Consider the following 11,786-nt stretch of genomic DNA (forward strand, 5'->3'; position numbering starts at 1 on the left):
TATCGAACTTCAAACAATACTGGCGCAATCACCAATTTTCTGTTCTAATTCATATAAAGTCTTTTCTTGTCCTGCAGTTGTAGAACCTGTTAGTTCAAAAGTTTTTTTTTATTTTGTCAAAATAATTTCTACTTGTAGAGGCGATGTCTTTAGAAATGAGTTTTTCAAGTGTATCTCTAGAACTAAATCTATCTAAACTATCGTGCAATTGAATAATCTTATTTTGATATTTACTAATAGTTTGTTGGGATGAAGAAGTTTGATTTTCAAGGAGTTATAGTCTTTCTTCTGACGAATGCTTTCTAAAATTTAAATTTCTAACAACTTTGGTCATATTTTCACAACTATCACAAAGTTGTATTGATGAAGATGATGATGAAGTTTGAGAGGATATATGAAAATTAAATCCTATCATTCTTTGCAAAAATTTAAAACTTCTTCAAGCGTATAAAATCCTTTGAAAAGAGGGTCGGGAAATCTTTCTATTTTGTTGTAGTTCTACTGGCCAATAATTATATATATTAGGCTTTTTATCTTTAATTACTGTAGAGAAACTAAAATTTCCGCTTTCTACTTGATTATGAATCAGTCTAAAATGGTTAGGTAGGACATTAATGCTGTTTAGTTTTTATTTAGAGTCAATTGCCATCCAGAGATTATTCAGTAGACAATGCTCCTTTCTGGTAGTCTTTCTAAATTATTTCCTCTGAATCGAATATTAGATCCTTGAGGGGCCACTCTCAGAGTGACATTCCAAAAGTTCATCATCCTTTGATCCATCTGTATCATGAAGATAATGAGTTAGAAAATTAATAACATGCCTACTTAAATTATCTGTTAAAATATTATTTTTTTTCATCTATATGTTCTATATTAATTTTATAACTACTTAATTTCTCATATAATTTTAACTCTCTTCTATGTCTTATTCTATCACAATTTGTCTTTTTGATAAATTTTATTATAGCTTCACAACCTATTCTTATTGTAAATTCAGTGTTTAAAAATAGTTTGAAGGTTTCTATACTTTATGATGACCATTATTTCATAATCTAAACTAAATAAATATTTTCCTTTTATCTTGTATTTTTCACTAGCATATCTACACATTTTTCTTCTTTTTTATCATTATATTTATTTGGTTTAGAATATAAAAATCCTCTCCATCCTAATTCACATCCACCTGTTTCTATTATTTTATATTCACTATTTAAAGGTAATTATAATAGTGGTAAATTTTTAACTTCTGCTTTTATATTTTTAATAATTCTATATCTAATGATTAAAGTATTTTTGTCATTTACTGGACAATTTACTGTACAATCGTCCTACTTTCCTTCCTCAATCTTTAATAAAATGTCAAGCATAATTTAATATTCCTAAAAATGCTTGTAATTTCTCGATTTCTTCAATTTTGTTTGGAAATTGTAAAATTGCTTGTAATATATGCAGCTGTAACTGAATTTTTTCTCTCCTAAAATTATTCCTAAAAATTCAATTTTTCGTTTATTTATTTCCATCTTCTTTCTACTTATAATTAAACCATGTTCTATAAACTTATTTAGATTTATCTCTGAATGTTTAAGATGTTCTTTATAGTCTTTACTATGTACTAAAATATCATCTATATATACACAAACAAATTAGAGAGAATTAAATATACTATCCATCTTTTTTTTTATTGAAAAATAAAGGGTGCATTTTTTAATCCAAAAAGCATGACTAACCATTCAAAATGTCATAATGAAGTAGTAAAGGTTGTCCAATGAATTGAATCTTTTGTCATTTTTATTTGCCAAAATCCAGATTTACAATCAAATTCAGATAATATCTTGATATTTTGTATTTTATTTATTGGCATATCTTTATTTGATATCTTATATCCATCTTCTACAGTATTATCATTTAATCTTTTATAGTTTATAATGATTCTTGCTTTTCTTCTTTTATTTCACTATGATTTCCAACCATAAAAGCTGTTGATTCGTGTTTGACTACTAGACGGTCTTATTATTTTAAATCTAATAATTCTTTAATATGTATGTTAAAAATTTTTATATCTTGATTAAATATTTTATTTCTGCTGTTCTAATTTTTATATTTTCATTTATTATTTCTAATTTAACTTCTATTTTATTTTTATCCCAATGCTTTATAGGGTTTTCTCCTATTATTTGAATTTTTTTAGCTAATTCTAAAATTTTGTCTATACATCTATCTTAGAAGATGTTTTGTTAAAAATTATTAATTCTTTATTTCTGGTATAAAATCTGTTTTTAAAGTTTCTAAAGATAAATTATCTAAAAATTCTAAATTTTTTTCAATTTCTGGATCTGTTTGTAAGAGTCCAACGCTTAACTAGCAACTCTGATGATTCTATAATATTAATAATAGAAGTTTCTTTTCCAAAAATTATAACATCAGGAATAATTGTTAAACTTCCATTTCTACTTAGCAAGAATTTTATACCTATAACAAATTCATCTTTTATTAATGTGCTAACTGATGTAGTTGTTAAAACAAAAATTTGTAGTAAGAAGAAAATGACAAGTAATAAAAAGTCTTTTATTATCAATGCGCTAACTAATGTAGTTCTTGAAATTGCTCTGATACCAATTTCAAGGAAGATTTTGAAAATGACTAGTAATAAAATTTTGTAGTGAGAAGAAAATGACAAGTAATAAAAAGTCTTTTCAAAATAACAAATAAGAAAAATCTTTTAAAAGTTTCTCTACATAGATATCAATTTTGTAGACAAAGTCTTCGTAATAAGAATTCAAAATCTTTGTACAATCAATTCAAAATCTTGTAGTATAAAATCTTTGTAATAAAAAGCTTGTATCAAATTTTTTGAAAAAGGTCTACGTGTCAATATAATTCTGTTTGAAACATTTGTGGAAAAAGTCCTATCTTATATTTTTATCATAGAGAATAATTCGGTAGAAAAATTTTCTTATACGAAAATGACAACTAAGAAAAAGAAAATCTCGTAAGAAAAAGACTTGTAGCAAAAAGTCTTTCAAAAATTTGTTTTTCAAAAATTTACACACGTTTGAAAACCAAAATTTTCCAAGTAATAAATATTTTTTAGACTTTTCTTCCTATCAATAAATTTGGCAATAAAAAGTCTACTAGAAATTAATTTCTGAAAACAAAAAGTTTGAAAAAATTCTACACCAATTTATATTATCTTTGCCACTAAAGTTCAATTGATAAAAATATCTAACTAGTTCTACTGAAATTTCTTTTATTATTTTCTCTTATAATCTTGCTCGTTGTTGTCTTTCTTCACAATCTTTAAGATATTTTATTAAGAAATTTTGACACCGAGAGATAGAGAGCTCAGTGATTTGTTTCTTGATCTGTAAATAGGAGTCACATCTATTTTTATTTAGAGTGGATAAAATATGGCTTCCTACAATGACTAATCTTCCTATTTCTCTATTTTCTAAAGAAGTATTAATATATTCGTTAAAACTTTCTAATGAACAAGTAAGTAATGTAGTGTAATCTAAAGGCATAAAATATTAGAACTTTAAAACGATATATTTGTAATGGCCTTTGAGTACTTTATCGTTCAGCAAATTAATTTCTTCAAACTTTTTTTTTTTTAATTCTCTTTTAGTTTTTTTCTTTACCTTTTAAAGAAGACTTAAGATTGTAGCAAAAAAGATTTTCATCATATTTAAAAAGGTTTTAATAAACTCCCACTATTAGGACACAAATTAGTCAACTTAACTAAGAGGATTACTTTATCTTTTAGTCATGGAATCCAGAATATAGAGGCTAAGAGCGTTAAAAGTATATTTTTGAAACAGAAATAAGATATTATTTGTGAATAAATTAATTGCTTACTTGGTGTTTCCACTTTTAGGCATTGCCCGAAAAATAACTAAAGTAAACGAAATTTATAAAAAAGAGAAAATATGAAAAGAACTTACTTTAATTACAAAGTCTTTGAATTTACAGGGATGTCTTTGAATTTACAAATATGGTGGAGAGATTCTTGAGTACAAGTGTGACAATATGCTTTTTCTTTTTCCTTTTTCGGAGGTGTGTGTATTTATAGACGCTGGTACATCACGTCTATGTTGTTGGTACTATAAGTGTGCTATTAATAATTGAAGAATAATGTGCAAACTTTACAGGTGTGCGATATAAAATCAAAGGAAAATAAATAATGTACAATTCTCCATGTGAGTAATTAAAGAATGAATTATTTGAAAAGATGATTTTGACAACTGTGTCCTCATGCCTGACTTTGCTTGAAATCTGATAATTAACTTTATTAATGTTTGAAATTTGTTCAAAGAGCTTTATCCTTATGCCACTTCTTTTTTACTTTCTTGTATTGATAATTATTTCTTAGTCTTTCTATCTCGTCTTTTTCAATTATTAATCTTATTTGTCCATCATTTCTACTATTTCTACTATGACTTCTTCTAATTTTGGATCCATCTCATTATCATTGCCATCAGATACGTATGCTTCTTCTTCTGTATCTGATTGGATTTCTGTAAATTCTCTATTAGTCTCTCGAAACGCCATCAGATATAAATCCTTTTGTTCAACATTTGCTACTTGAATTTTTTCTGCTTTAATTCTCATGGCAAGGCGCTATTGACAGAAAATAACTCCGTTGTTCCATTGTGCTACTAATCTGAAATCATTATTTTGAACTTCCATCATGTTTGCGATTTTCGATATTCTTCTTTCGTAATCAATCTGTCTAATTTTAATTTTAATATGTATTCTCGAAGAGGGTCTAAATCTTTTGACTCCTTCATAAATTAAAATACGATGATAAGCTGAAATTACAATGTCATTATTTACACGAGGGGGCATGGAAATAAATTGAATCATTAAGGGATGTTCTTTTAACTAATCAAGAATCTGTTTAAGTTTTGGTGGAAAAAATTAGAAAGATCTGTTTGATATGTATATAGTATCTATCATACCAAATTTAAGACTGGGTAAAAAAAGTCTTCTTCAAAGATTATATAATCAAAGGAAATTGTTGGATAATTGTGTCTAAGAAATGTTGAATTTTGGGCTGAATCGTATTTGGGACCATGTCTAAGGATGTATCTGTTTTCATTATAATAGTAACTTAAAATTTCTACTAATCTATAATTTCCTATACAACGGATTTCTTTATAGAACTTCGGACAATACTGGCGCAATCACTAATTTTTTGTTCTAATTTGTATAAAGTCTTTTATTGTCCTGCAGCTGTAGAATCTGTTAGTTCAATAAATCTTTCTATTTTATCAAAATAATTTCTACTTGTAGAGGCAATATCTTTAGAAATGGGATTTTCAAGTGTATCTCTAGAACTAAGTCTGTCTAAATTATCATACAATTGAAGAACCTCATTTTGATATTTACTAATAGTTTGTTGGGATGAAGAAATATGATCTTCGAGGAGTTATAGTATTTCTTCTAATGAATGCTTTCTAAAATTTATATTTCCAACAACTTTGGTTATAGTTTCACAACTATCTCAAAGTTGTATTGATGAAGATGATAATGAAGCTTGGAGGAGGTTTGCATGGTCTGTTTAACTTTTTCTGGATATATGAAAATTAAATCCTATAATTTTTTTTGCAAAAATTTAAAACTTCTTCAAGCGTATAAAATCCTTTGACGGGAGGGTCGGGAAATCTTTCTACTTGTTGTAGTACTTTTAACTAATAATTATATATACCAGGTTTTTTACCTTTAATTACTGTAAAGAATCTAAAATTTATGCTTTCCACTTGATTATGAATCCATCTAAAATGGTTAGCTAGAGCATTAATGCTGTCTAATTTTTGTTTAGAGTCACGTGCCATCCAAAGATTATCCAGTGGATAATGTTCCCTTTCTAGTGGTCTTTCTAAATTTCATCTGAATCGAAGATTAGATCCTTGATGGGTCACTCTCAGAGTGACATTCTCAAAGTTCATCATTCTTTGACTCATCTGCACCATGAAGATAATGAGTTAGAAAATTAATAGCATGTCTACTTAAATTATCTGTTAAAATATTATTTTTTCCATCTATATGTTCTATATTAGTTTTATAATTACTTAATATCTCATATAATTTTAACCGTCTTTTATGTTTTATTTTATCAAAATTTGTCTTTTTGATAAATTTTACTATAGCTTCACAAACTGTTCTTATTGTAAATTCAGTGTTTAAAAATAATTTGAAAGTTTCTATACTATGTATGATGGTTATTATTTCATAATCTAAACTAGTTAAATATTTTCTTTTTATCTTGTATTTTTCGCTAGCATATCTACAAATTTTTTCTTCTTTTTTATCACTATATTTATTTGGTTTGGAATATAAAATTTCTTTCCATCCTAATTCACATCCACCTGTTTCTATTATTTTATATTTATATTCACTATATAATGGTAATTCTAATTGTGGTAAATTTTTAACTTCTACTTTTACCTTTTTAACTAATTCTATATGTGATTGATTAAAATATTTTTGTCCTTTACTGGACAATTTACTGTATTGTGGTCCTACTTTTCTTCTTAAATCTTTAATAAAATGTCTAATATAATTTAATATTCTTAAAAATGCTTGTAATTTCATGGTTTCTTCAATTTCGTCTGAAAATTGTAAAATTATCTATACTATATGCGGCTGTAACTGAATTTTTCTCCTAAAATTATTCCTAAAAATTCAATTTTTTGTTTATTTATTTTCATCTTCTTTTTATTTATAATTAAACCATGTTCTATAAACTTATTTAGAGTTATCTCTAGATATTTCATATGTTCTTTATAGACTATGTACTAGAATATTATCTATATATACACAAAAAAAGTGAGAGAATTAAATATACTATTCATCTTTCTTTGAAAAATAGAGGGTGCATTTTTAATCCAAAATGCATGATTAACCATTCAATGTGTCCTATTGGAGTAGTAAATGTTGTCCACGGAATTGAATCTTTTGTCATTTTTATTTGCCAAAATCTGGATTTACAGTCAAATTTAGAAAATATCTTTCTATTTTGTATTTTATTTATTAGCATATCTTTATCTGGTATCTTATATCCATCTTTTACAGTATTATTATTTAATCTTTTATAGTTTATAACGATTTTTGCTTTTCCTCTTTTTATTTCGCTACGATTTCTAACAATAAAAACTGTTGATCTGTGTTGACTACTAGATGGTCTTATTACTTTTAAATCTAATAATTTTTTAATCCGTATCTTAAAATCTTTTATATCTTGATTTGTATGTTTTATTTCTATTGTTCTAACTTTTGTATTTTCATTTATTATTTCTAATTTAGCTTCTATTTTATTCTTATCCCAATATTTTATAAGGTCTTCTCCTATTATTTGAATTTTTTCATCTAATTCTAAAATTTTGTCTATACTATCTATCTTAGAAGATGTTTTGTTAAAAAGTATTAATTCTTTATTTCTTGGTATAAAATCTGTTTTTAAAGTTTCTAAATATAAATTATCTAAAAATTCTAAATTTTCTTCAATTTCTGGGTTGTTTGCAAGGATCCACCACGCTTAGCTCGCAACTCTGATGATTATGTAGTATTAATAATAAAAGTGTCTTTTCTAAAAATTGTGACGTCTGAAGTAATTGTTAAACTTCAATTTCTACTTAGCAAGAATTTTATACATATAACAAATTCGTCTTTTATCAATGCGCTAACTAATGTAGTCCTTAAACTATACTGTCTTTCTTGGAATTTGATCTTACAATCATCACAAAGCCTCTCTTCGAATCCCATTTTACTACCATCCATTTGACTTCCTCTTATTTCATATTCTAATTTTTGTCTACAATCTTTTGGTACTAAATCTTTTTTGATTATATTAAATGTACAATCTGTGTTTATTAATGCTATCAAATTTAATTTTATCATTTTCTTTATCTGTACTTCTATAGGTAATTTGATATTTTTTGTTGTCGTTACTCTAGAAATTTGACAAATTATTTATTCTTGATTTTCTGTTTCCAAAAGATTATTTTCTGTGTAATTATCTACAGATTATTTTCCTTTTTTTTTACTAAATTTCTGATTATATATTGTATTTCTCCTAACATTTCGTGTATTTTATCTATTCTATTATTCCTATCTATTATTTTATTTTCTAATCTTTTTATACTTTCACTATAGTCTTTATTTTTATTATTATTTATTTCTTTTTTAATCATTAAACAATTTTTGTATTGAGTTTCTAGACAATTTTTAAACACTTTTTTCTATTTTTATGTCTTGAATATATTTTGCACATTTTAAATTTATCCATCATTGATCTTTGTCCTCTAATCCATTCATGGATACATTTTTGTTCTACATTCATCATCTTTATATCTAAAATTGAAAAATCTAACTCTTCTAAGCTATTATAACTATCTTCAAAGTTACTTGTTATTTATAAATTATATAACTTTTCATCCGTGTAAACACTATATACTAAGTTACAAGATTCGTTATCAGATAATTCTATTATGTTACATTTTATTTCTTCAATTATCACAGATTTAGCTTTATTTTCTTTATTTTTATATTTATTTGGGAATTTCTTAGCAAAATGTCTAGGGTTTCTATAAATATAACATTTACGGTGTTTTTTAGTTTTTGGTTTTCTAACATATCTATTATAATTGGGTCTTTTATTTTTATAATATGTCCTACTTGGTCTAATATTATATTTCTTTTTATTTTGATATTGCCTTTTATATTTTTTTTAATCCATTTTATACAATTTTTTTCCTTCTTCTATAATCACATGTCTGTGGTGTTTATAAATTTGAGCAAAAAGAATAATTTAATTTTTTTTATTTGCTTTCTAGCTATTTTTTCTACACAACATTCTTTTAATTTATCAGTTATAAATTTTATGGTGGCACTAATAGTTATTTCCCTTGTTGGGTTTGACTCTACATCTTTTCTAATTTTATCGTTCTATAATGGTGGTATCTTTCTATATAATCTTTCAAGTATAGGATAATCTAATGCTAATTCTGCTGCGCTTGCTAATCTTTCAAAGTCTAACAAAAATGGTTGTATGTATTTTATATTACTAATACTTAATTTTTCTAAATCTTCTAAGACTTTATTTTGTTCATAGGTATATCTCTATTGGGATGAAAACCTATAATTAATTCTCTAATAAAGTTTGTAAAATTTCTAGAATTATCTCCTCTAGCCATTCTTAATCTAATTTCATATAGTTTGTCTTTTTGCTGTAACGTATACATCTAAAACAGTCTTTCTTATATAAGTTTCTAAGTAAGCCCACATTTCTTCTACAGTCATTTGTATAGGTACACTATTATATGCTCTAATTACAGAATTTTCCCATTCAGTTATAGTACTAGGTCTGTTATGTAGTTTACAATTATTTAACTCTTAGATTAATCTTCTATAGCTTGCTAATGATAAACTACATCATTCTTCCGTTTGTCTTTTTCCTAAACTTTTATATTTTTTATTAGTCCACTCAAAGTCTCTTGAAGGGGAAAAATGATATTTACCTCCTATATCGTATTCTGCATTCATGGGTTCTTTTCTTTTTTCAAATTCTTGATCTGTTTCCATTTTAGCTCTTGCTAGTTTCTTCCATCTTGATTTCTATATTTACTTGATCTTTTTCTATGAACATTCTAGTTTCTATTTCTCTAGCTTTTTCTAAGATTTCTATAATATTCCATATCTACGTATCCAAATTCTTTTTCATCGTTACCGCTTTCATCTTCTTTACTATCTTCATTTAAAGCATTAATTTCGTCTTCACGTTTGTAGTTCTCTATTTCAAACTATTCACATTCTCCTTCATTTGCTTCCTCACTATGCTGTGTTTTGTTCTACTTGATAATTATAATTTTCAAATCTAATACTTAAAGTTTCATTACTATTTTTATACATAATATTATTTTCTGATACTAATATTAAATTTTATAGAAAATTTCCTAAGTACCAATCTAATCCTACATATGTTTATGAAGAGAATTACTTTATTGGGATAGCGTTTATACCTTTTTGTTATAATAATGTAATTATTTGATTATTTTCTAATTTATAATTAGTAGTACTATTTTCACTAAGTCTTCCTATGAATCCTGTGCAAATTAATAGATTATCCTCATCTTTTTTCATTTGATATCCTTTGCTTTTTATTCCTATTTTAATTTCTTTATAGAAATTCTATGTTTTAACGAAATAGTCTTGTGTAAAATATACTATTCCGCCTTTATTATTCATATCTAATTCTATGCTTCCTAATAATCCATGTTCTATATCTGTGAATCTGCTATCATATAAACATACTAATACTTTAGCTCCTAAATTTTCTCTATGAAGCCCTTTTACTTCTATTATTACTAATCCTAAATGAATCCGTTGAAGATTTTTCTTAACAATTTCTTTATAAGATTCTTTTTCTATTAAATCTAGATATATAAATTGATCTTCATGTAGGGAACATATCTTGCTTCATAATGCTGATATATTAAAAATTTGCTAAATAAATTTCCTTTTTTATATATGTCTGAAACTTTTACTAATTTTAGTTTATTCTGTCTAAATATTTCTATTTGTTCTTCTATATCTATTAGATATTTTAGTGTTATTTCGGATTTTTTTTTTTTACTTAACGTTTTTAGTAAAGGATTACCTACTAATTTACTACTAGTGGTTACGATTTGATTTCCTTTATCCATTATGTATAGATCCACTTAGTTTTCTTAAATCTATTAGGTTCTTTAGTTTTACCCAAATCTAATTTTTCTAGTTTATTTATTATATTATCTTAATTTTATCTATTATCTGTCGACTTTTCTTTTTCTAATGCTTTAACTATGCTTTCCAATTTTCCTAAGTTAGGGCCAGATTCTGTTTCTCCTATATTATTAGATTTCCTTTTTAGTATTTTGGTATTTTGATTTTTAATATATTCTAGATTAGCTTCTAAATTCTTTATATTTTTATTTATATTTTCTAATAAAGTTTCTATTCTTTTATTTGAATTGTTCCTTTCTAAATTTTCTCCTAAATTTACTAGTAAGTCTACAATACTATTATCTTCACTCTGTAAAGCATGTCTAAACTTATTATCAAAATTACAGATTAGAGAAACTGCTTCTAAGTTATCTTTTCTTTTATAGTTTCTTAAAATTTTTAAATTTAAATACTCAATTTTTTTTATAAGCTATATAATTTATGACTGCTCTAGGCTCTGATACCAATTTCAAGGAAAATTTTGAAAATGACAAGTAATAAAATTTTGTAGTAAGAAGAATATGACAAGTAACAAAAAGTCTTTTGAAAATAGCAAGAAAAATCTTTTAAAAAGCAACTTTCCTCTTCTTCTAACATCTTTTTTTAATGAAAAACTAAATTGAAGAATTATATTATTATTAACCTTGTTAAATTAAATCTTTAACTAGGAGTTTAATGAGTTTTAAGCAAATAAAAAATAATTCTAATAAAAATTTTATAAAATAATTACATAATGAAAAATAGAAAAAAAATGAACCATTCATATGATTTGTAACCCACTCTACGAATGCGAATAATAAAACGATTATTTCATTCAATAAACTCCATAAAATTATTCTTAATATGCAAAATGAAGAGTTTTTAATTCTAAAATAATTTTATAAAAACATATGTATAGTGATTTGAATCTGAATTGCCTATTTGAAATATTATGCCAATGATCATTATAACCTAGTTATTCATTAAATTTTTGTAATTAAATTTACCTAAACTTAATGTCTTAGAGGTATTTTTTTTTTGGGGGG

General features: G+C 25.0%; 1 protein-coding gene across 1 annotated transcript in view; it reads right to left on the reverse strand.

Moving 5' to 3' along the window:
- Nucleotides 1-718: 718 nt before the first annotated feature.
- The window catches only part of LOC111382765 (pyridoxal kinase-like), a 19,129-nt gene continuing 8,061 nt past the window's right edge, over nucleotides 719-11,786 (reverse strand). Inside the window, exon 14 of the mRNA XM_023006804.1 lies at nucleotides 719-780. Coding sequence (XP_022862572.1) covers nucleotides 719-780 — 62 coding nt within the window. The remainder of the gene's footprint in view (nucleotides 781-11,786) is intronic.

This window comes from Olea europaea, unplaced genomic scaffold (genome assembly GCF_002742605.1).
Source record: "Olea europaea var. sylvestris unplaced genomic scaffold, O_europaea_v1 scaffold256, whole genome shotgun sequence".
In the NCBI taxonomy this organism is placed as follows: domain Eukaryota; kingdom Viridiplantae; phylum Streptophyta; class Magnoliopsida; order Lamiales; family Oleaceae; genus Olea; species Olea europaea.